The sequence below is a fragment of the Capra hircus genome, chromosome 25, assembly GCF_001704415.2.
Source record: "Capra hircus breed San Clemente chromosome 25, ASM170441v1, whole genome shotgun sequence".
In the NCBI taxonomy this organism is placed as follows: domain Eukaryota; kingdom Metazoa; phylum Chordata; class Mammalia; order Artiodactyla; family Bovidae; genus Capra; species Capra hircus.
In genome coordinates, this window is record NC_030832.1 from 35,133,353 (window position 1) to 35,155,346 (window position 21,994).

The window sequence follows — 21,994 nt, forward strand, 5'->3', positions numbered from 1 at the left end:
CGGGCTTCACAATGGGAGGTTCACTGGGGTGGCGCTTGGCCCCAAGCGTCCTGCATCCTTGCTGGGAGAGGCCACTGTTGGGGACATTGTGGACAGGGGGACAGGAGGGTAGGGAATTCGGAGAGAATGGGATGATGGTTTCGAATACTCCGGAAGGCTGCCAAAGGAAACAGCAGAGGGACAATGGACGCCCACGTGAGGGGCTAGGTAGCAACTGTCCACTTTCCAACCTTCATGACCCACAGGCAGCCTGTTCTGTGAAACACGTCAGAGCCTGGATCATTGTTCTGGCTCAATCTCAGCTGGGTCAGGGCTGTCGGTCAATCGTGGTCGGAGGGCCGAATGAGGCCCTGTCATGCAGTCCCAGGAGGAGCACTGCCTGAGCACTCTCCGGCAGATCGGAAAAGGCTCTCGGTCGCGCCTGGCACTGAGGCACGGGTGAGCGGGCACGGCCCAGCGGGTTCTCCTTATTTTTCTCCCGGCAATCTTGATTCCAGCTTGTGCTTTCTTCCAGCCCAGCGTTTCTCATGATGTACTCTGCATAGAAGTTAAATAAGCAGGGTGACAATATACAGCCTTGACGTACTCCTTTTCCTATTTGGAACCAGTCTGTTGTTCCATGTCCAGTTCTAACTGTTGCTTCCTGTCCTGCATACAGGTTTCTCAAGAGGCAGGTGAGGTAGTCTGGTATTCCCATCTCTTTCAGAATTTTCCACAGTTTATCGTGATCCACACAAAGGTTGGCCGTGGGTAGGTGTCAGTAAAGCCGGCCTGTTGACTCTGGCAGTGGAAGACCCCTTGGCAAGGGCTGGCGGAGTGCCTTGAGTGTACAAGATGCCGCCCCAAAAGCTTGGCATGTGGGCCCCCCGTGCACCAACCTCTGCTTGCGTCCAAGAATAAAAAGGGGGCTGTCATCACAGCCGAAGGCCCAGTATTGGCATCTCACCGTCAGAGCCTAGAGCCCCCACGGTGGACCAGGTTCAGCCCACAGGCAGGCAGGCCCCACCGGGGGGCTCCCCCTCAGCCACCCTCTCTGAGCAGTGACTGTCCTGGATAGGGACAGTGACAGGCCGCCCCCAGCAGCGTCCTGCTTCTGATGAGACTGCCTGTCTAGTAGCCAGGCGCCTCAGGCCTTGCCCCAAAGCTAAGGAAGACCCCGAGAGAGCTGGCTTTGCTTCCTGCCCACCAAGACTTGGCCCACCCCTTCCCTGTGGCACCCCACCCACTCCGGGGTGGCCCCTTATCCCTTACCCTGCTGCCCTCTCCTTGCAGAGGAGTCCAACAAGAAGCACCCCTTCCCCTGCCCTACCTCCTACCGCACGGCCCTCACCTACTACCTGGACATCACCAACCCACCACGCACCAACGTGCTCTACGAGCTGGCTCAGTACGCCTCGGAGCCCGCCGAGCAGGAGCAGCTGCGCAAGATGGCCTCCTCATCGGGCGAGGGCAAGGTGGGCCTGCCCCCAGCGCCCCAGCACCCGGAGCGCCAGCCCCCCTGGCCCGGCCATTCCCCAAGCTGCCTGGGCCCCTGGGCCGCTCGCCGTCTCACCCACGTCTGTGTCCCCAGGAGCTGTACCTGAGGTGGGTACTGGAGGCTCGGCGGCACATCCTGGCCATCCTGCAGGACTACCCATCCCTGCGGCCCCCCATCGACCACCTGTGTGAGCTGCTGCCTCGTCTCCAGGCCCGCTACTACTCCATCGCCTCGTCCTCCAAGGTGGGGGCTCCGGGCCCAGCCCCGTAGAGAAGACAGTGTTGGCTCCTCAGAGAGCCCCAGGTCCCTGGGCCGCAGCCCCAGCTCTGCCCCACGTCCGCGGGCACTTTGCTCAGGACTCCTGGGCTGTGTATCCAGAAGGCTAGACCGTAAGATCGCACCCTGCCCTCCGGCCCTGGTGCCAAGAGCCAGTCAGGCCGGCTGCCAGGAAGGGGCTGTGAGCAGGGACCCCATGACGGGGTGGGTGGCAGGAGGGAAGGGGCCCCGGGCACCGCCACGCTCACCCCTGCACACCCCCAGGTCCACCCCAACTCCGTGCACATCTGCGCCGTGGCCGTGGAGTACAAAACCAAGACGGGCCGCATCAACAAGGGCGTGGCCACCAGCTGGCTGCGGGCCAAGGAGCCGGCCGGGGAGAACGGCGGCCGGGCCCTGGTGCCCATGTACGTGCGAAAGTCCCAGTTCCGCCTGCCCTTCAAGGCCACCACGCCCGTCATCATGGTGGGCCCCGGCACCGGGGTCGCCCCCTTCATAGGCTTCATCCAGGAGCGGGCCTGGCTAAGGCAGCAGGGTGAGTGTGCGGCCCGGGTGGGCTCCGGGCAGGGGCCCGGGCCTGGGGCCCCTCACTCACCCGGCCGCCCCCACCCCAGGCAAGGACGTGGGCGAGACGCTTCTCTACTACGGCTGTCGGCGCTCTGACGAGGACTACCTGTACCGCGAGGAGCTGGCTGGCTTCCACAAGGACGGCACCCTCACCCAGCTCAACGTGGCCTTCTCCCGGGAGCAGCCCCAGAAGGTGAGGCCGGGGCCAGGCCCCAGGGTGGGGGGGTGCGGGGGGCGATCGGCCTCCCTCATAGGCAACCCCGCCCCCAGGTCTACGTGCAGCACTTGCTCAAGAAGGACAAGGAGCACCTGTGGGAACTCATCCACGAGGGGGGCGCCCACATCTACGTGTGCGGCGTGAGTGGGGGATGAGGGGGGCAGGAGCGGGGTGAGGGGGGCAGAGGCGGGGGGTGAGAGGGGCAGGAGCGGGGTGAGGGGGGCAGAGGCTGGGGTGAGTGGGACAGAGGTGGGAGGTGAGGAGGGCAGGAGGGGGGGTGAGTGGGGCAGAGGCGGGGGGTGAGTGGGGCAGAGGCGTGGGTGAGTGGGGCAGGAGGAGGGGTGAGTGGAGAGGTGAGTGGGGCAGACGGGGGGAGTGAGTTGGGGGGTGAGTGGGGCAGAGGCCCGGGGCGGGAGGCTGGCCTGCCCGTGGAGGGCCCTCCCCCAGTGCCTCCTCCGTCCTGCGCGCAGGGACGCTCGGAACATGGCAAGAGATGTGCAGAACACCTTCTATGACATCGTGGCCGAGCAGGGGGCCATGGAGCAGGCCCAGGCCGTGGACTACGTCAAGAAGCTGATGACCAAGGGCCGCTACTCCCTGGATGTGTGGAGCTAGGCCACCCGCCCTGCTCCGCCGCTCATGCCCTACAGACTTGCCTCCCCATCATGTAATCACACGCCTCACTCCCTTCTGCCGTCTCCTGGGTGGTTCTGCCAGGTGCGGCCCCGGAGGCAGGCCCAGAGCAGAGGCTGCTCACAGCCCAAACCGTGCCCTCCGGTCAGCCCAGGGGGTGCGGCTGAGGGTGACAGGCTGAGGTGTGTGAGCACCTCGAAGCCCTCAGTGGCTGAACACAGGGGTCCGCCTGTCAACTGATGAGGCCTGGCCCCTCCCTGTGATTTTCGATGAGTGTAAATAATTTTAAATAACCTCTGGCCCTTGGAATAAAGTTCTGTTTTCTGTATTTGCTGGGCAGTGCTTGCACAGATCTGAGGCCTCCACCTGGGTCTCCTTAGCTCAGACCCCAGAGACACCTCGGGGGCCCCCAGGTCCCAAGCGGTGGCAGCACAGGACCCCCAAGCCCGTCTCACCCGCAGGAGCACATACACCGAGGCGCTCGGAGCTGTCTTCCTTTATTCAGGCCACTGGCGCCCAGGTCCTCCTCTCTAGCAACGCCTTCAGGGCCCACGGAGCCCATAAAACCCAGGGGAGGGCAGATGAGACCCTCCTGGACACGAGGAGTCCCCACCCCCTCCACACACAGCTTCAGAAGCCCCTTCCGGGCCAGGGGTGCCATTGGGCAGGGAGGGCCCAGCCTCATTCTTTCTTGCTCCCATGCAGCTGGTTGTGGAATTTCTGGTGCACGACCCGCAGGGTGGTGAAGAAATTGCCAAGGAAGAGGAGGAGGAAGGGGAAGCCGCACATGAGCACCTGGGGGAGCAATCGGGGTCAGGACGGGAGCCAGGCGGCCCTCCCCGCGTCCTCCCCAGGCAAGGGCCCGGCTCACCTGCCACTCTTTGCACTCGGGGTCCCGGGCCAGGTTGAACAACGTCAGCGCGTTAAAAAGCTGCCAGAACTGGGAGGGAGGGGGCTCTTACACACAGTCCCTGCTCGAGACAGCCAGGTGGACGGGGGGCTCAGGTACAACTTACGTGTCCGAAGAAGAGGAAGGGCAGCAGGAAGGTGAGGCCCCGCCACATCCAGGACTGGAAGCCCTCTGCAGGGGCACAGCGGGGCAGAGAGGCCCCGTCACTCAGAGCCCAAGCCAGAGGCAAGGACAGGCCCTTGCGGCGCCCCGGCAGGACCGCAGGGCAGGGCGGCCTTGCCTGACTCACCCACAGTGAGGTCCATGGTGTGCCGCTCGCCCAGGGCGCGCAGGCGGTACAGACAGCCGCTCTGGTAGTAATACTGGAGGAACTGCACGAAACCTGAGGCGGGGGGGCATCAGGACGGGGCTGGAGCCCCAAGCCCCTGCCCGCCCTTCCCGGGGGCGAGTCCTAAGCAGAGCAGGGACCTCGGAGACACTCACTCTGGTACATGGAGAAGGACAGGAACTGGTTCCGGAACTTCTGGTACATGAGGCCGTCGGGCCTGAGAGCAGAGGGCGGGGGGGGGGGGGGCGCTCAGGGACGCCCCCCTTCTCCCTGCCCCTCGCTCCCCCGAGGCCCTGGGACCAAGCCGACCCGCTCACCATGTCAGCATGACTCCCGACAGGAACGTGGACACGTAGTGATGGAAGACCCACCAGCCTTTGATCCTGCGTCAGGGAGCCGCCGTCACCCCTGCCCCCTCAGCCCCAGGATCAGGGCTCGGGGGGCAGGAAGTGGGGCTGCAGTGGGAGGGAGCCAGTACCACCCTGCTTCTCAGCCACGGCACCCCCTGCCCCCCACTCTGCAGGGCAGCCCCAGGGGCGTTCCCCCCCAACCCACAGGGGGCTGGGCCCCGCCCTCGCCCACCGGGAGCCGTTGTTGATGAGGATGCTCTCACGGATGGTCAGGGTGCAGTAATACCAGACCAGCAGGAAGTTGAAGGCAGCGTCTGTCACCCTGTGGGCAGAGGTGCAGAGGGTGGGTGCTGGCACCTCGAGAGGGTCCAGGGGGCCAGACCCCCCGCAGGACACCCACCTGGAGTTGAGGAGGAAGCGGCAGGTGAAGGAGATGAGAATGAGGATGATGGTGAGGTAGAGCTTGAACTTCTCGTACTCGTCTTTGTAGGCAAACCTGGGGGGACACACTCATGGGGCAGGCTGGGTGCTGGCGGGGCCCACCCAGGCCTCCCGACGGGCTGCTTGGGGTGCCATCGGGCAGTGGCCCCTGAGCTCCAGGCTTGGCCAGGAAGGCTGGGGCAGGCTGGAAGGGGCCCCGGGGTGGGAGGTGGCGGGGGAGGAGCGTGGCGACCACAAATTACTTAGCCTGCTTGCTCAGGAGTGTCACGTTGACGTTGCCCAGAACCAGGCTCAGATACAACCTGGGGGAGGAGAGTAGCCTTCAGCCCCAAGCCCACTGCAGCCACCCACACCCGCGACCGCACCACGACCTCCTGCCAACCCCGAAGGGTGCCATCACCCACCCCATCCAAGCTCCTCTCGTCTGAGAGTCATAGCCGTGTACCAAGCAGCGGCACCTGTACGGGCTCCTATTCACACGCAAGCCTGAGGCCCGGGCTCACAGTGGTTCAGGGACCGGCCTGAGGCCGCGGAGAGGTTACGGGGCACAGCGGGACTGAGACTGCAGGCCAGGCTGCCTCTCCGCCTCGCTGCGAGCTCCTCCCTCTTTCATTCCCAGCGGCGGTCCCGGCCAACCCTCCCCCAAACCCTCCACCCTGTCACCTTCAGGTAGGTGACATCTTCCCTGCTGCCTCCCCACCCTCCTCTCTGCACGCCCCTCCTCCCTGACACCCCTTCCCAGCGCCCCAGGGACTTCCCTCCAGGGCACACTGCACCCCTCCCGCGTCTCACCCTCTGCAGGCCCCACCTCTGAGCAGGCAGAGATGCTCAAGTCCCTCCTGTGTACAAACACACACCCAAACAGGAGCGACTCCTCAACCCTCATGACGAGCTCTAGTTGCTAGTTTCCAGGCACTGGTTTCTCCTTCCACTCACCTCCAAGCTGTGCAAGCGTTGCCTGAACCTGGCTGTCTCCTCGGCTCTTCTGTCATCCCTAATATCACCTTTCCAGCCCCACCCTCCTGGAAGCGGCTCTCTCCAAGGTCACCCGAACTTCCAGGAAACATTCCCCTTCTGTGTTACCTCTGGCTGGCCCCCCACACTGGCCCCGGGGGGCCATCTGATCTCAGGCTGCTGGCCACTCCCTCCCCTGCCTTCTGGGACATGCTTTCTCCCCGCGGTCTCTCTGCTGGACTGTTTTCCCGGAGTCCCGGGTTCTGCCGCGTCCTCTGCTGCGACTGCGGCTGATCTAAGTGCGTAATTGAGCTGTCGCTTCTCCTGCCCACTGGGCCAGAGGGGAGCGCCGCAGGCTGGCTCCTGCGCTGGTCTCTCGGCAACCTTTCACCTCCTACCCTATGCTCTGGATGTGACACCTGCTGTTTGCACCTCTCCAGGTCCAGCCGGCTCCCTCCTCTTAATCCTTTGTGATGCAGCCCAGGCATCACCTACCCCAAGAGGCTTTCTCCGGCCTCCCAAGTGGTGAGGCACCCCTGTCTGTGCTCTCCCCGATTCTCCGTATGTCCCACACAAAGCGCCCGTCATCATAGTGAGCTGCCACTGTCACTGAGGCGGTCCCTGAGGGACGACCGGGTCTGACAGCCCCCTTGGGTCCAGGAAACCAAGCAGAGGGAGACGGGGCTGTGAGCCGAGCTTGGGGGAGGGGCGGCTCACCCATTCTTCTTGGGCAAGTAGGCCTCCATATCGAAGAAGAGGCCCTGTCGCTCCTTGATCTGGTTTTCCAGCTCCTGCGCGGCTTCCTCGGCCTCTGACGGGAGGGAGGGTTTGCATCTGCAGGTGGGGCCCCAGAAGCCAGAGTCAGAAGCCAGAGTCCCCCTGGGGGGCAGGGGAGCAGACACAGCCCAGAGAGGGGAGAAGCCATGCCCAGGGGCACCTCGGAGGCAGCGCCAGCTCCCTACCCCACCAGGCCTGACAGCCACCCCCGGTCCACGGCCAGGGACATGAGGAGGGAGGGCAGGGGAGCACGTCAGGGGGACAGGTCCTAACTTCTTCAGGACAAGGGCCAGCTCCTGGAGCCGCTTCTTCTGCCGAGCGACGGAGCTAGTACAGCTGTTCTGCAGCTTGGTCAGCTCCTCCAGCTTCAGGCGGTACAGCCGGTGGGTCTCCTGGGGACCAGGGAGGGAGAAGGCTCAGGCTGGCTAGGGAACCCCTGAGCCAGAGCCTGCTGGGAAGGGGGTGGGGCAGGCATTCGCCCAGGGCTTCAAGGATACAGCCAGATGAGCCAGCCTCAGGAATGCCCCAAGGGTCCTCTCTCTCCAAGGCAGGCAAGGAGACAGAGCTCTTCGGGCAAGCCCAGGAGCCCCCCAGCACCTCGCCCCCAGAAACAGACATGTTCTTGGAAGGTTTTCTTAGTCTCAGCCCATCTACTAGTTGTTCCCACCCCTCTCTGCCCATCCTGAGTCTGCATTCTAAGCCCACACGGGTCCACAGTCTGGACCAAGCAGGCAGCCTAAAGCCATCCATGACCTTCTCAGAGCCTCCTGTCCAGACATCCTGCAAGGGAGAGGGGAGCTGAGGCTGTTCAAGATGACTGCTGCTCTGGCACTCCCAGCATCTTCCTTCTGGGTTAAAGGTCACCAGGCTTCAGCCCTTGGACCTCTTACTGTAAGACCATTCCTCTACCCTTCCCCCCAGCACCTTTGGCCCAGGGCTTCCCAGAGCACTTTGCCCCCTAGGGTGAGTCTTGAGAAGAAGCAGCCTGGAGATAGGGGGCAAGGGGCAGTGTGAGGAAGGTCAGGCAGGGGCTGAGGCCAGGATGGTGGTGCCCAGGCTCGGGAGCCTGGGTCTGCCCTGCTCAGGACCCTGGGGAGAAGCACAAATGATAGCAACTTGGCCAGGACAGGCCAGGGGGCAGTCAGGCTCAATGTGGACAGGAAAGGGCTGGAACCAGTCCAAGAGAGGCAAAGGCCTGATCAAGTGCCCAGCTGGCCTGGGCTCTACCCTGGCTGGGGTTTGTTTCTCATGCTCAAGGAGGGGCCACCTTGGCCTACCCCCAGCCACCACACTCCCCTGTTCACCTGTCCGCAGAACAGCACAGCGGCCCATAGCAGCCAGATCCAGACAATACCCACCCCCGCTATGCCTGGCTTCCACTGGTCTCAGAGAGACTCCCACCCCTGTCAGGCCCATGAGGTCTCTTGGCAGGGCCCCGCCCACCCACTTTCCCCTCACTCTCTGCAGCAGCCACGTGGTCCTGTGTGGTTGGAAGCTATCCTGCACCCAGGATCAGCCTCGCCCCCATCCAGGGACTTCATCTAAATCCCACTTCTCCGGACCGAGGCCACGCGGCCTCCCGTCCTTCTCCCCATCCACACTCAGCCCAGACCGCCCGGCCCGAGGGAGGGGAAGGCCGGCCCGGCCAGCGCCCATGGCGCGTTTGCTCAGTGATTGACCCAAGACTGGCCCTGGTTAGCTCGGACTCTCCTGGGAGGGGACTAAGTCGGAGTCGGGGCCTCTTTCCGAGATCTTCACGAGAGACCGGAGGTCTGCCCTGGTCAGTAGGGGTCGCGGCGGCTGCGCGGGCGAAAGATACCACCGCCGGACATTGATTTGAGGCCGAAAGGAGGGTCCAACCGGGGACACCGGGACCCAAGGCCTCACCGCCGTCGGGAGCAACACCACGGTCCCCTACCCTGACCCCGAGCTTTCCGCAGCCAGACCCGCGGCTACCCGACCCTTGACCCCGAGCCAGACAGACATGGCTCAGAACCAATGGCAGCCCGCCTTGGCGCTCACCTGGATGCCGTGGAAGTCCTGCTGCAGCTCCTCCCAGTCGCGCAGGCAGTCGCCCAGCGGGCCCGAAGGCGGGGGATGCATTGCGGCCGGGCCGCGGGCTGGAGAAGCCGAGAGTCGAGGACAGCACCGCAACCCGGGCCGGCCGGAGGCACCTCCGCCTCCGCCGCCTCCGCCCCCGTCCGCTTCCGGGCTCGCGCCGCCGCGACCACCAATGGGGAAAAGTCTGGGGCCGCGAGCCCGCTGGCCCCGCCCCCAGCCAGACCCAATCCGGGGCCGGGACGGGGCTGGGGCGGGGCCACAGGCTCCGCTAGCCGCTGGCCTGGCAGCTCTAGCGTGGAGGGCGGCGGCAGCTCCCCGCCGGGGCTCTACGCGGGATGCCAATTGCTGGTGCTGCCAGCAGTGTCCCTGCCGGTCACGCTGGGAGTAAAGCAAGGCCCAGGGAGGTGGCATTCTGCCTCAAACACTTTCCGCCTGGGGAAGCTGCTCTTTGGCAGGGAGGCAATTCCGAGCCTCTTCTCTTGCTTGGATTTTTACGAGGGTCTCTTTATGTCTCCCTGTCTCCAAGTTCACCGCTACTGCCCCTTCACACAGACACCAGGCTACCCTGACTAAAACACAAAGCCAATCCCTACTGTGTCCCTGCTGAAAATTTGCCGGTGTCTCTGCCCTGCTTACCGGGAGGTGCCAAAGACCTGCATCCATCCCAGGCTCCGCTCCAGTTCAAGTGGTCACTAAAGCCTACTGCCTGAAAAGCCCTAACCCCTGGGCAAAAAGCCACTGCTTGAGGGCGTAGGCTTCTGTTGGGGTGTCAGGGGAGGGGGTCCGGGGCCGCACCTCCAACCCTCTGTAGAGTCCTAGCAGGCAACATGGCGTTCACCTGTATGCCTCGGCCCTGTCCAGGTAGTGGAAATGTTTGCTGAATGAACGTGGACAGACCTGTTAAAATTCTCCATCAGTCCCCTTGTCCCTTGACTCCAGGCTTTTTCGGTGGGTGCTGCCCTCACTTGGAAGCCCATTTCTGAGGAAAACTCCCTTTAAGACCTGAGGAATTTCTAGAAACCCTGGCATGGGGTTGGAATGGAAACAGTGAGAGACTTTATTTTCGGGGGCTTCAAAATCACTGCAGATGGTGACTGCAGCTATGAAATTAAAAGACACTTGCTCCTTGGAAGAAAAGCTATGACCAACCTAGACAGCATATTAAAAAGTAGAGACATTACTTTACTGACAAAGGTCTGTCTAGTCAAAGCTATGGTTTTTCCAGTAGTCATGTATGGATGTGAGAGTTGGACTATAAAGAAAGCTGAGCACAGAAGAACTGATGCTTTTGAACTATGGTGTTAGAGAAGACTCTTGAGAGTCCCTTGGACTACAGGGAGATCCAACCAGTCAATCCTAAAGTAAATCAGTCCTGAATATTCATTGGAAGGACTGATGCTGAAGCTGAAGTTCTAATACTTTGGCCACCTGATGCAAAGAACTGACTCATCTGAAAAGACCCTGATGCTGGGAAAGATTGAAGGCGGGAGAAGGGAACAACAGAGGATGAGATGGTTGGACGGCATCACTGACTCAATGGACAAGAGTTTGAGCAAGCTCCTCCAGGAGTTGGTGATGGACAGAGAAACCTGGCGTGTTGCAGTCCACGGGGTTGCAAAGAGTTGGACACGACTGAGTGACTGAACTGAACTGGTGTGGGGGATGGGAGGGTGGGAATCTCTTTGTGGTGAACATAGCCAGGCAAAAATGAGTGGGGAGCAACAAAAGGAAAGATCCAGCCCACAAGCAATGGACCAGTGGGAGCACGGAGGAGTGCTGGAGATGAGGTAAGGAGATGCCCTCGTGTCGTGAGTCTCTCAAAGCTGTGAAGCCTGGCACCTGAGCCAAGGCTGGGCTTGGCATCTCTGGGGCTGGGGATCTCTGCCGGTGGGTGGGCATTTTGACACCCCCTGTGGAGCAACACAAGGCTGGGGGTAGACTTGGAGCTCCCCCGGGGCAGCCTCCCAAGGGACCACGTTATGGGAGACAGGAGGGCAGCTGCTCTGGCAGCCAGATGCTCCTCCCAGGGCAGCCTCAGGAGTGCAGTGGGGGTGATCCAGACGCCCACGGGATGGGTTCTTGCTGAGTCTGAACACCTGCTATGTGGCACCAATGAGGAAGAACCACTGCAGGAGGCTGACACGAGGCTCCAGGCAGCAAAGGCCTTATTCCTTGGCTACATACCCTGGCCCACTACCCACAAAAAGCCCCCAAGTCAGGTTCTTCTGGCCCCATAGCTGGACCGCAGAATCAGTAGGGTGGATTCTGGATGTCCGTGACGATGTCTCCGAGGACAACCTTCTCCCACTCTGACAGCTGAGCCACCAAAGCGCGATTTGGACGCATGTTGTTTTTACACTTCTTGAGGTAGGCCCAGGACCTCTGTGAACCAAGGAGAGAAAAGCAGACTTCAGGGTTGGACCTGGGCCCCTTCCACCTTGAAGAGAGCCAGCTCAGGAGGGCAAGAGACACTTGCCCAGGGGCTAGCAGCAGAGCTTAAGGGCAGGACAAAGAAACAGCAGCAGCCTGGGGTTAACAGACTAGGGCGAAGCAGTCAAGGAGCTGGCTCTGCCTTGGGCAAGCCCCTCTGCACCTCTGCTACTGAATACAGAGACGGAAGTCAGTCTTCTGTCAGATGGCTCCTGTGAAGGCTGAGAAAACATGTGAGACCTACTGTGGACGAGGAAGCACCATGCCCATGCCTGCCACTCAGTGCTGCCTCAAAAAGATTTGCACTGGATTTCCCTGGTGGTCCAGCGGCTAAGAATCCTCCTGCCAAGAGGCAGGGGACATGGATTTGACCTCTGGTCCCAGAAGATTCCACATGCCTCAAAGCAACAAAGCCAGCGTACCACAGCTACTGAAGCCTGCGTGCCCTAGGGCCCATCTGCAGCAACACAAGAAGCCCCGCGGTGAGAAGCCCACCCATGCACCACGACCAAGAGTGAGCCCCACTCGCCACACGTAGAGAAGGCCCTCAGGTAGCAACAAAGACCCAGCACAGCCAGAAAGACTATAAAGAAAGAAAAACGAAGGCTTGCATCAGAAGTGGGTAAATGAATGGAAAGAAGAGAACCTGGACAAATTCTCTGAAGAAGGAAAACTGAAGCTGCCTTCGTTCACGTGCCCATCCCCAAATACAGGGAAGGTTATCACGTGAAGGAAGGTCATCAGCTGGTCCCCATCTGATGGAGGAAAAAGGAAAAAGGCAAGAGCGGTGCCTCAGCACGCTGTGGAACAGAAGGAAACTATCTCAACATAACAAAGGTCACGTATCAAACAGGTCACATCATACTCAGTGCTCAAAGACTGAAAGCTTTTCCTGTGAGACTAAGGGGAATGAGGCAAGGATGCCCACTTCCACCACCCGTACTCAACACTGTACTGGAAGTCCTAGCTGGGGCAATTAGGGAAAAAGAAAAGAAAAGGCGCCCAAGTCATAAAATATGAAGTTTTGCAGCTCTGTCTGCAGCTGATATGCACTTAAGGACGTCATATGTAGAAAACCTGAAAGAGTGAAAACAAACAAACAAACAAAACTACAACTGTTGGAATGTAACGAAGCTGCAGGATACAAAATCAGTTGTGTATCTAACTAACTATGAACAATCTGAAAAGGAAGTTAGGAAATTTTCATTTATGCTAGCATCGAAAGAATAGAACTCTTAGGAACAGGGACCAAAATGAGCAAGGGGGTGGAAGAAAGGAAGAAGCTTCCAGAAGGTTGGGTAGTGGGGAGACAGTGAGTGAGTGGGCTTCAAAGCAAAGCAGAAGGCTTTGTGGCAGAAGTTACTCAGGGAAAATATGAGGAAGGCGGGGGAAAACAGAATAAGGCGTTCTCGTCAACAAGTAGAGAGGTGAGCGCTGTTCTGGTACAAAGTGTAGACTTGGGGAGGTGGAATCCCTAATCTGCCACACGGGCCAAAAATTAACCTTTTAGAAGCCAGATGGCCCAGGGCAAAGTTGCACAAATAGTAGCCATGTGTTAAGATATCTGGAGAACATGGTAATAAAAGGCATGTTCACATAGTTTGCATTTGCCTCTTAAAAAAACTCTCAAAAATGTGTGTATCAAGGGGATGTACCTCAACATAATGAAGACCACACATGACAAGCTGACAGCTAGCATCATACTCAACAGTGAGAAGCTGAAAGCTTTTCTCCAAGATCAGAAACAAGACAAGGATGCCTACTCTTGCCACATTTATTCAATGTAGTTTTGCAAGTCTTAGACAGAGTAAGAAAAAGACATCCAAACTGGAAAGGAAGAAGTGAAACTGTCTCTCTTGGCATGCAACACATTATATATAAAAACCCCAAAGACTTCACAAAGACACTGTTAGAATGAATAAACAAAGCAGTAAAGTGATAGGATACAAAATCAATATACAGAAATCAGCTACGTTTCCACACGCTGATAAAAAACTATCAGAAAGAGAAATTAAGAAAATACTTCCAGCTGCGTCAAAAGGGTAAAATACCTAGAAATAAATTTAACCAAGGAGATGAACAACTTGTACACTGAAAACTATGACAACGATAAAAGAAATTAAAGACACTAGTAAACAGAGAGATAGCCCATGCTCATGGATTGGAGGGATACTGTTAGAATGTCCATACCACCCAAAGCCATCCACAAACTGAACATAAACCCTATCAAAATCCCAATGGTATCTTTCAGAGAAACAGAACAAACAGTCCTAAAACTTGTACGGTACAACAAGACTCCAAATAGCCAAAGCAACCTTGAGGAAGAAGAACCAAGCTGGAGGCATCATACTTCCTGGTTTCAGACTATATTGCAAAGCTATAGTAATAAAAACAGTATGGTATTGACATAAAACATAGACACATATATCATTGGATCAGAAGAGAAACCCCAGAAATAAGCCCATACATATATGGCCAATTTAGGATAAAGAAGCTAATAATATGCAATGATGAAAGAATGGTCTCTTCAATAAGTAGTGCTGGAAAACTGGACAGCCACATGCAAAAGAATGAAAGTGTTGGGAATTCCCTTTCAGTCCAGTGGGACCACTATCTTACACCATACACAAAAGTCAATTCAAAGTGGATTAAAGGCTCGAATAGAAGACCTGGTACCATTAAACTCCTAGAAGAAAACAGGCAGTAAACTCCTTGACATCAATTTGGTGGTGACTTTTAGGAACTGACACCCAAAGGAAACAAAAGCAAAAATAAACAAGTGGGACTACATCAAACTAAAAAGCTTCTGCACAGCAAAGAAAACCACCAACAAATTAAAAAGGCAATCTGGACTTCCCTAGTGGTCCAGCGGTTAAGGCTCCACATGTCCATTGCAGGTAGGCACAGGTTCAATCCCTGGTGGGGGAACTTAGGTCCTGCATGCTGTGCGGTGCAGTCAGAAAAAAAAAAAAAAAAAGATTGCAAAGAAGCCTGTATATTGTCACCTTGCTTATTTAACTTCTATGCAGAGTACATCATTCGAAATGCTGGACTGGATGAAGCACAAGCTGGAATCAAGATTTCCGGGAGAACTACCAATAACCTCAGATATGCAGATGACACCACCCTTCTGGCAGAAAGCAAAGAGGAACTAAAGAGGTTCTTAATGAAAGTGAAAGAGGAGAGTGAAAAAACTGGCTTAAAACTCAACATTCAAACAACTAAGATCATGGCATCTGGTCCCATCACTTCATGGGAAATAGATGGGGAAACAGTGGAAACAGTGTCCGACTTTACTTTTCCTGGGCTCCAAAATCACTGCAGATGGTGACTGCAGCCATGAAATTAAAAGACGCTCACTCCTTTGAAGAGAAGTTATGACCAACCTAGATAGCATATTAAAAAGCAGAGACATTACTTTACTGACAAAGATCTGTCTAGTCAAAGTTATGGTTTTTCCAGTTCAGTTCAGTCAGTTCAGTCGCTCAGTCATGTCCGATTCTTTCTGACCCCATGAATCGCAGCACGCCAGGCCTCCCTGTCCATCACCAACTCCCGGAGTTCACTCAGACTCATGTCCATCGAGTTCGTGATGCCATTCAGCCATCTCATCCTCTGTCATCCCCTTCTCCTCCTGCCCCCAATCCCTCCCAGCATCAGGGTCTTTCCCAATGAGTCAACTCTTCGCATGAGGTGGCCAAAGTACTGGAGCTTCAGCTTTAGCATCATTCCTTCCAAAGAAATCCCAGGGCTGATCTCCTTCAGAATGGACTGGTTGGATCTCCTTGCAGTCCAAGGGACTCTCAAGAGTCTTCTCCAACACCACAGTTCAAAAGCATCAATTCTTCGGTGCTCAGCTTTCTTCACAGTCCAACTCTCACATCCATACATGACCACAGGAAAAACCATAGCCTTGACTACACGGACCTTAGTCGGCAAAGTAATGTCTCTGCTTTTGAATATATTATCTAGGTTGGTCATAACTTTTCTTCCAAGGAGTAAGCGTCTTTTAATTTCATCGCTGCAGTCACCATCTCCAGTGATTTTGGAGCCCCAAAAAATAAAGTCTGACACTGTTTCCCCATCTATTTCCCATGAAGTGATGGGACCAGATGCCATGATCTTCGTTTTCTGAATGTTGAGCTTTAAGCCAACTTTTTCACTCTCCTCTTTCACTTTTTCAAGTGGCTTTTTTTTTTGTCAAGAGGCTTTTTAGCTCCTCTCCACTTTCTGCCATCAGGGTGGTGTCATCTGCATATCTGAGGTTATTGGTAGTTCTCCTGGCAATCTTGATTCCAGCTTGTGCTTCTTCCAGTCCAGCGTTTCTCATGATGTACTCTGCATAGAAGTTAAATAAGCAGGGTGACAATATACAGCCTTGAAGCGTTTCTCATGATGTACTCTGCATAGAAGTTAAATAAGCAGGGTGACAATATACAGCCTTGACGTACTCCTTTTCCTATTTGGAACCAGTCTGTTGTTCCATGTCCAGTTCTAACTGTTGCTTCCTGACCTGCATACAGATTTCTCAAGGGGCAGGTGAGGTGGTCTGGTATTCCCATCTCTTTCAGAATTTTCCACAGTTTATTGTGAGCCACACAGTCAAAGGCTTTGGCATAGTCAATAAAGCAGAAATGGATGTTTTTCTGGAACTCTCTTGCTTTTTCCATGATCCAGCAGATGTTGGCAATTTGATCTCTGGTTCCTCTGCCTTTTCTAAATCCAGCTTGAACATCAGGGAGTTCACGGTACACGTATTGCTGAAGCCTGGCTTGGAGAATTTTAAGCATTACTTTACTAGCATGTGAGATGAGTGCAACTGTGCGGTAGTTTGAGCATTCTTTGGCATTGCCTTTCTTTGGAATTGGAATGAAAACTGACCTTTTCCAGTCCTGTGGCCACTGCTGAGTTTTCCAAATTTGCTGGCATGTTGAGTGCAGCACTTTCACAGCATCATCTTTCAGGATTTGAAACAGCTCAACTGGAATTCCATCATCTCCACTAGCTTTGTTCGTAGTGATGCTTTCTAAGGCCCACTTGACTTCACATTCCAAGATGTCTAGCTCTAGATTAGTGATCACATCATCATGATTATCTGGGTCCTGAAGATCTTTTTTGTACAGTTCTTCCATGTATTCTTGCCACCTCTTCTTAATATCTTCTGCTTCTGCTAGGTCCAGACCATTTCTGTCCTTTATCGAGCCCATCCTTGCATGAAATGTTCCCTTGGTATCTCTAATTTTCTTGAAGAGATCTCTAGTCTTTCCCATTCTGTTCTTTTCCTTAATTTCTTTGCATTGATCGCTGAAGAAGGCTTTCTTATCTGTTCTTGCTATTCTTTGGAACTCTGCATTCAGATGCTGATATCTTTCCTTTTCTCCTTTGCTTTTTACCTCTCTTCTTTTCACAGCTATTTGTAAGGCCTCCCCAGACAGCCATTTTGCTTTTTTGCATTTCTTTTCCATGGGGATGGTCTTGATCCCTGTCTCCTGTACAATGTCACAAACCTCACTCCATAGTTCATCAGGCACTCTATCTATCAGATCTAGTCCCTTAAATCTATTTCTCACTTCCACTGTATAATCATAAGGGATTTGATTTAGGTCATACCTAAGTGGTCTAGTGGTTTTCCCTACTTTCTTCAATTTGAGTCTGAATTTGGTAATAAGGAGTTCATGATCTGAGCCACAGTCAGCTCTTGGTCTTGTTTTTGTTGACTGTATAGAGCTTCTCCATCTTTGGCTGCAAAGAATATAATCAATCTGATTTCGGTGTTGACCATCTGGTGATGTCCACGTGTAGAGTCTTCTCTTGTGTTGTTGGAAGAGGGGTCTGCTATGACCAGTGCATTTTCTTGGCAAAACTCTATTAGTCTTTGCCCTGCTTCATTCCGCATTCCAAGGCCAAATTTGCCTGTTACTCCAGGTGTTTCTTGACTTCCTACTTTTGCATTCCAGTCCCCTATAAAGAAGAGGACATCTTTTTTGGGTGTTAGTTCTAAAAGGTCTTATAGGTCTTCATAAAACCGTTCAACTTCAGTTTCTTCAGCGTTACTGGTTGGGGCATAGACTTGGATAACTGTGATACTGAATGGTTTGCCTTGGAGATGAACAGAGATCATTCTGTCATTTTTGAGATTGCATCCAAGTACTGCATTTCGGACTCTTTTGTTGACCATGATGGCTACTCCATTTCTTCTGAGGGATTCCTGCCCACAGTAGTAGATATAATGGTCATCTGAGTTAAATTCACCCATTCCAGTCCATTTTAGTTCACTGATTCCTAGAATGTCGACATTCACCCTTGCCATCTCGTTTGACCACTTCCAATTTGCCTTGATTCATGGACCTGACATTCCAGGTTCCTATGCAATATTATTCTTTACAGCATCGGATCTTGCTTCTATCACCAGTCACATCCACAACTGGGTGTTGTTTTTGCTTTGGCTCCATCCCTTCATTCTTTCTGGAGTTATTTCTCCACTGATCTCCAGCAGCATATTGGGCACCTAATGACCTGGGGAGTTCCTCTTTTGTCACATATGATTGTGAGAATTGGACCATAAAGAAAGCTGAGCGCCAAAGAATTGATGCTTTTGAACTGTGGTGTTGGAAAAGACTCTTGAGAGTCCCTTGGACTGCAAGGAGATCCAACCAGTCCATCCTAAAGGAGATCAGTCCTGAATATTCATTGGAATGACTGAGGCTGAAGCTGAAGTTCTAATACTTTGGCCACCTGATGCGAAGAACTGACTCATTTCAAAAGACCCTGATGCTGGGAAAGGTTGAAGGCAGGAGAAGAAGGGGACGACAGAGGATGAGATGATTGGATGGCACCACTGACTCAGTGGACATGAGTTTGAGCAAGCTCCGGGAATTGGTGATGGACAGGGAGGCCTGGCATGCTGCGGTTCATAGGACAGCAAAGAGTCAGACATGACTGAGTGACTGAACTGAACAGAGAAGGAAAAGGCAACCTAAGAAGTGGGAGAAAATATTTGAAAATCATATAACTGATAATGGGTTAATATTCAAAATACATAAAGAAGTCATACGACTCAACAGCAAAAAAAAAAAAAAAAGAAAGAAACTAACAAAAAAAGTCCGAATAATCTGATTTTTAAAAGGGCTAAGATTCTGAATAGATATTTTTCCAAAGAAGACGTCAGATGGCCAACAGGTACATTGCAGCAGCCAAAACGCACCTCCCTTGGAGAGCCCTGAACAAACACTAGCAGAGAGCTGGGCAGCACTGGGGGCCATCCAGGCGGTCCTGCTGGCCACAGCCTTGCCCAGCCTGCATCCTGGGCCTGCCCCAGGTGCCCAGCCCCAGGCCTCTAGCCCAGCCCTTGGCACCCTGTCCTTGGGTGTGGTATGTTAGGTAAAGCCCTTGACCCTTCCCTCTCAACCCCTCACCGTCAAAGTCCCGAGGCAGTGTTGGGGACCCATTCCTTTGAGGTGCAGTTCTGACCTCACCTCCTGAACCAGGGAATACATACCTTCAGGGTCTGCCCGTTCCGATGCATAAGGAAGGCCAGGATGGCCGCACAGCTGCGGCTGATGCCCAAGGTGGAAAAGACCAGGATGACGGAGTTGAGCTCCAGGTGAATATCTGGAGAGAGAAGGAAAGGTGGGAGGCTGTGCGTGGCTTCCTTCTCTGAGGATCCGGAAGATGACTGGCCTCAGTGGATCCAAAAGTAGGTTCGGAACCAGCACACCACGGTCTAGGCAGGTCACGTGACAGCTCTAGGATACTGTTTCGTTGCCTGGCAAATGATGTGTTTAGCATCATCATAGAAAGGCCTTCTCTGAGCTATCCGTGCTTCCTTCCCAGGAAGGTCGGCCACTGGCTGACTTCCCTAGGTGGGGATGGAAGGACCGCACCCCATGGGCACCTGGGTGCTGACAGACTGTGTAGCCTGACGTGAACCACAACCAGTGAGCACTGGCTGTGGGGCCTGGGCACTCGAAGCCACCGTTTCCTCATTTGGAAAATGTGCTGATGGCACACTGCCTGCCTCATGAGGTTTTGCACCATGCTTAACCCCGCCCTTTTCTCCTGAGAGCTGGGAGTCACCGTCAGTAATAGGTACAAGGCGCCGTGGCCCTCTCTGTTCCCTGGGCACAGGCCAGTTCGGGCCTGGTTGAAGAATGCCCCTTACCAATGAAGTGGCAGAGGTGGCGTAAAAAGGGTGTAATGTTTGCTTCCAGGGAATCTTCTATCTGGATGTGCAGAAGCTTGTCGGCGTCACCTACAAAACTAAGCGGAAGAAAAGCATGTCATCGGGCAGACTCACCCAGAGCCTGGCTGTAGTGTCCTTCATCCACAGCAACAGGACCATAAGGGGAGGAGGCTGAGCAGGGAGATGGGGGTAAATAAATGGTCCCCTCTCAGAAAAACAGCGCCTGCCTCAGAGGGGTGTTGTGTAGATTAAATCAACTCATCTATGTAAGGCATCTGGCAATCTGCTTGGCACGTGACAGCGCTCAGTAAACGGGATGTTATTGCTATTAACCAAACCTGGTGCTTTCCTGGAACACGGTGCAGACGGTGAGGATGGAAATATGTAATGAGTCTGCTATGTTAAATGGAGGAAGCAAGACTGATGGAGAGTGGTGGGGCTCCTGTTTTAGATAGGGTGGTCAGGAAGGTTTTCCTGAGGAGGTGGTGTTGGGAAGAGGTTTCAAGGAGGTGACAGGACAAGCCAGGCGGTTATCTGAGCGAAGAGTGTTCCAGGTAGAGGAGAATCCAAGTGCAAAGGCTCCAAGGGCCAGGATATTTAGTATGCTTGAGAAACATCAGGGAGATCAGAGTGGCTAAAGCTTTATGAACAAGGGAGAGAGAAGAGGGAGATGAGGCATGAGGCACATTCCAAGAGAAGACGCCTGCAAGGAGCTTGGCACAATGCCTGGTGTGCAGTGAGCACTTGGTAAATGCTATTTACAAAGAATACAGCCTGCTGGCCATTCACTGTGGCATGCAGAAAGGTGCAGTAGATTCAGGAATGAAAATATTCTGGTTTAGTTTCTTCATGAGCATTTGCTGTGAAAAATACAAGCACCATTCACCATGCATGCACGCATTCATTCTGTCCATCCATCCTTCCCTTCCCCTTCCTCTCTCTCCCCCTCCCCACCCGACCACCCACCCACCATCCATTCATCCATCTATCCCCAATCATTCATTCTTTCCCCAGACACTCGCTCAGTGCCTATAGTGTGGACCCTAGTGGACACAAGATGAATCAAATAGGGCCTCTCCCAGCTTCAAGGAGCTCTCACCCTGATGGGAGGGGTGTACACATAAACAAATGGCTAATCCAATCAGCTAGGCTTTAGGATAAAGACCTACACATGCTGCTGAAGAGGAGGGGCAGGGAAAAGTCGAGGGAGTTGGGGAAAGCCTAACAATGGAGGAGACATATGGACGGAGGAAGTTGAAGGATACAAGGTTAACATAAAAATCAACTGGATTTCCATATGCTAGCAACAATCAGAAATTTAAATTTAATTTGTTTATTGATTTGGCTGCACTGGGTAGCTTGCGAGATAGTTCCCTCACCAGGAAGTGAACCCAGGCCCTAGGAATGAAAGCGCCGTGTCCTAACCACTGGGCCACCAGGGAACTCACATGACTGTTGGCAGGATTCAGTTTCTCACGGGCTCTTGGACTGAGGGCCTCAGCTCATCACTAGCTGTTCGCTGAAAACCATCAGGCCCTTGCCATGCAGACCTGTCTCCAGAGGACAGCTGGCAGCATGGTAGCTGACTTCCTTCAGGGTGAGTGAGCAAGACACGGCAAGATAGACGCCATGGTCTATGTGTGACCCAGTATCAGAAGTGACAGCCCATCACTTTTGCTTTACTCCACCCATTAGTGAACCCCAGTGAGTCTAGCCCAAATGCTGTGAATGGTAGGTGGTGGGGAATCACCAGAAAGACTGCAAAGACATATTCCATATTCCCCTTTCGTTGATTTCTGTTGAGTCAGTCGTCGGTCTAATTATTGTTCCTTTCAAAGTCATGTCTTACTTATCTGCTTCTCCTCCCTCTCTCTCTTGTTCTCAGCAGTCTCACTAAGTGCCTTGATGTGATTTTCTTAAGATTTATTGATTTTCACATAGTAATTTTTATTACCAGATGCCTCACTGAATTCTTATGTTATATAAATTCTCTCTGAGCTGAATTTTATTAGCTTTTGATTAGGAACTAGAGGAAATAGAGGCCTTGGTGATCATGACTGGACATGGCTGGGAAGACACAGGCTGACAAGCAAGGCTGTAAAGAACTTTCCTGCTCCATGAACAATGGTGAGAGTGTGTGTGTGTGTGCGCACGCGCACGCGTGTGTGTCCCTAGCACCAGGGAAAATCTGAGGCATAACAGTTGCTGTATCCAATGTTTATGTCTTCCCCAAATTCATATGTTGAACCCTAATTCCCAAAGTGATGGTATTTGGAGGTGGGGCTTTGGGGAGGTAATTAGCTTATGAGGGCAGAAATAGAAACCCTTATGAGTGGGATTAGTGCTCTTGTGAAAGGGACCCCTAGAGAGCTTTGCCCCTTCCGCCAGCTT

General features: G+C 54.3%; 3 protein-coding genes across 6 annotated transcripts in view; 1 reads left to right on the forward strand and 2 right to left on the reverse strand.

Annotated features, from left to right (window-relative positions):
- LOC102181832 (NADPH--cytochrome P450 reductase) overlaps window positions 1-3,498 on the forward strand; it is a gene marked incomplete in the record, with an annotated part of 1,163,480 nt that extends 1,159,982 nt beyond the window's left edge. Inside the window, 6 exon segments of the mRNA XM_018040400.1 lie at window positions 1,278-1,454; window positions 1,571-1,720; window positions 2,018-2,288; window positions 2,368-2,513; window positions 2,591-2,675; window positions 3,007-3,498. Of these exon segments, the coding sequence (XP_017895889.1) occupies window positions 1,278-1,454; window positions 1,571-1,720; window positions 2,018-2,288; window positions 2,368-2,513; window positions 2,591-2,675; window positions 3,007-3,152 (975 nt within the window).
- On the reverse strand, window positions 3,743-9,150 carry TMEM120A (transmembrane protein 120A). 2 transcript variants are annotated; one of them, XM_018040402.1, is made up of 12 exons: window positions 8,953-9,150; window positions 7,204-7,322; window positions 6,871-6,987; window positions 5,442-5,501; window positions 5,159-5,254; window positions 4,991-5,080; window positions 4,726-4,791; window positions 4,564-4,625; window positions 4,370-4,462; window positions 4,187-4,251; window positions 4,042-4,110; window positions 3,743-3,965 (listed from the first exon to the last, which is right to left on the reverse strand). In XM_018040402.1, exons 1-12 carry the CDS (start codon window positions 9,031-9,033, stop codon window positions 3,852-3,854), a joined length of 1,032 nt encoding a protein of 343 aa, XP_017895891.1. In that variant the 5' UTR covers window positions 9,034-9,150; the 3' UTR covers window positions 3,743-3,851. The 2 variants fall into 2 exon arrangements, with proteins under 2 accessions (XP_017895891.1, XP_017895892.1); XM_018040403.1 differs by lacking the exons at window positions 6,871-6,987; window positions 7,204-7,322; window positions 8,953-9,150 and adding an exon at window positions 6,136-6,424.
- STYXL1 (serine/threonine/tyrosine interacting like 1) overlaps window positions 11,134-21,994 on the reverse strand; it is a 30,877-nt gene continuing 20,016 nt past the window's right edge. For all 3 annotated transcript variants that reach the window (XM_018040699.1, XM_005697801.3, XM_018040700.1), the window contains 3 exons: window positions 19,583-19,680; window positions 18,920-19,032; window positions 11,134-11,373 (listed from right to left, as the gene is read on the reverse strand). In XM_018040699.1, the coding sequence (XP_017896188.1) occupies window positions 11,242-11,373; window positions 18,920-19,032; window positions 19,583-19,680 (343 nt within the window). In that variant the 3' untranslated portion in view covers window positions 11,134-11,241. The remainder of the gene's footprint in view (window positions 11,374-18,919; window positions 19,033-19,582; window positions 19,681-21,994) is intronic.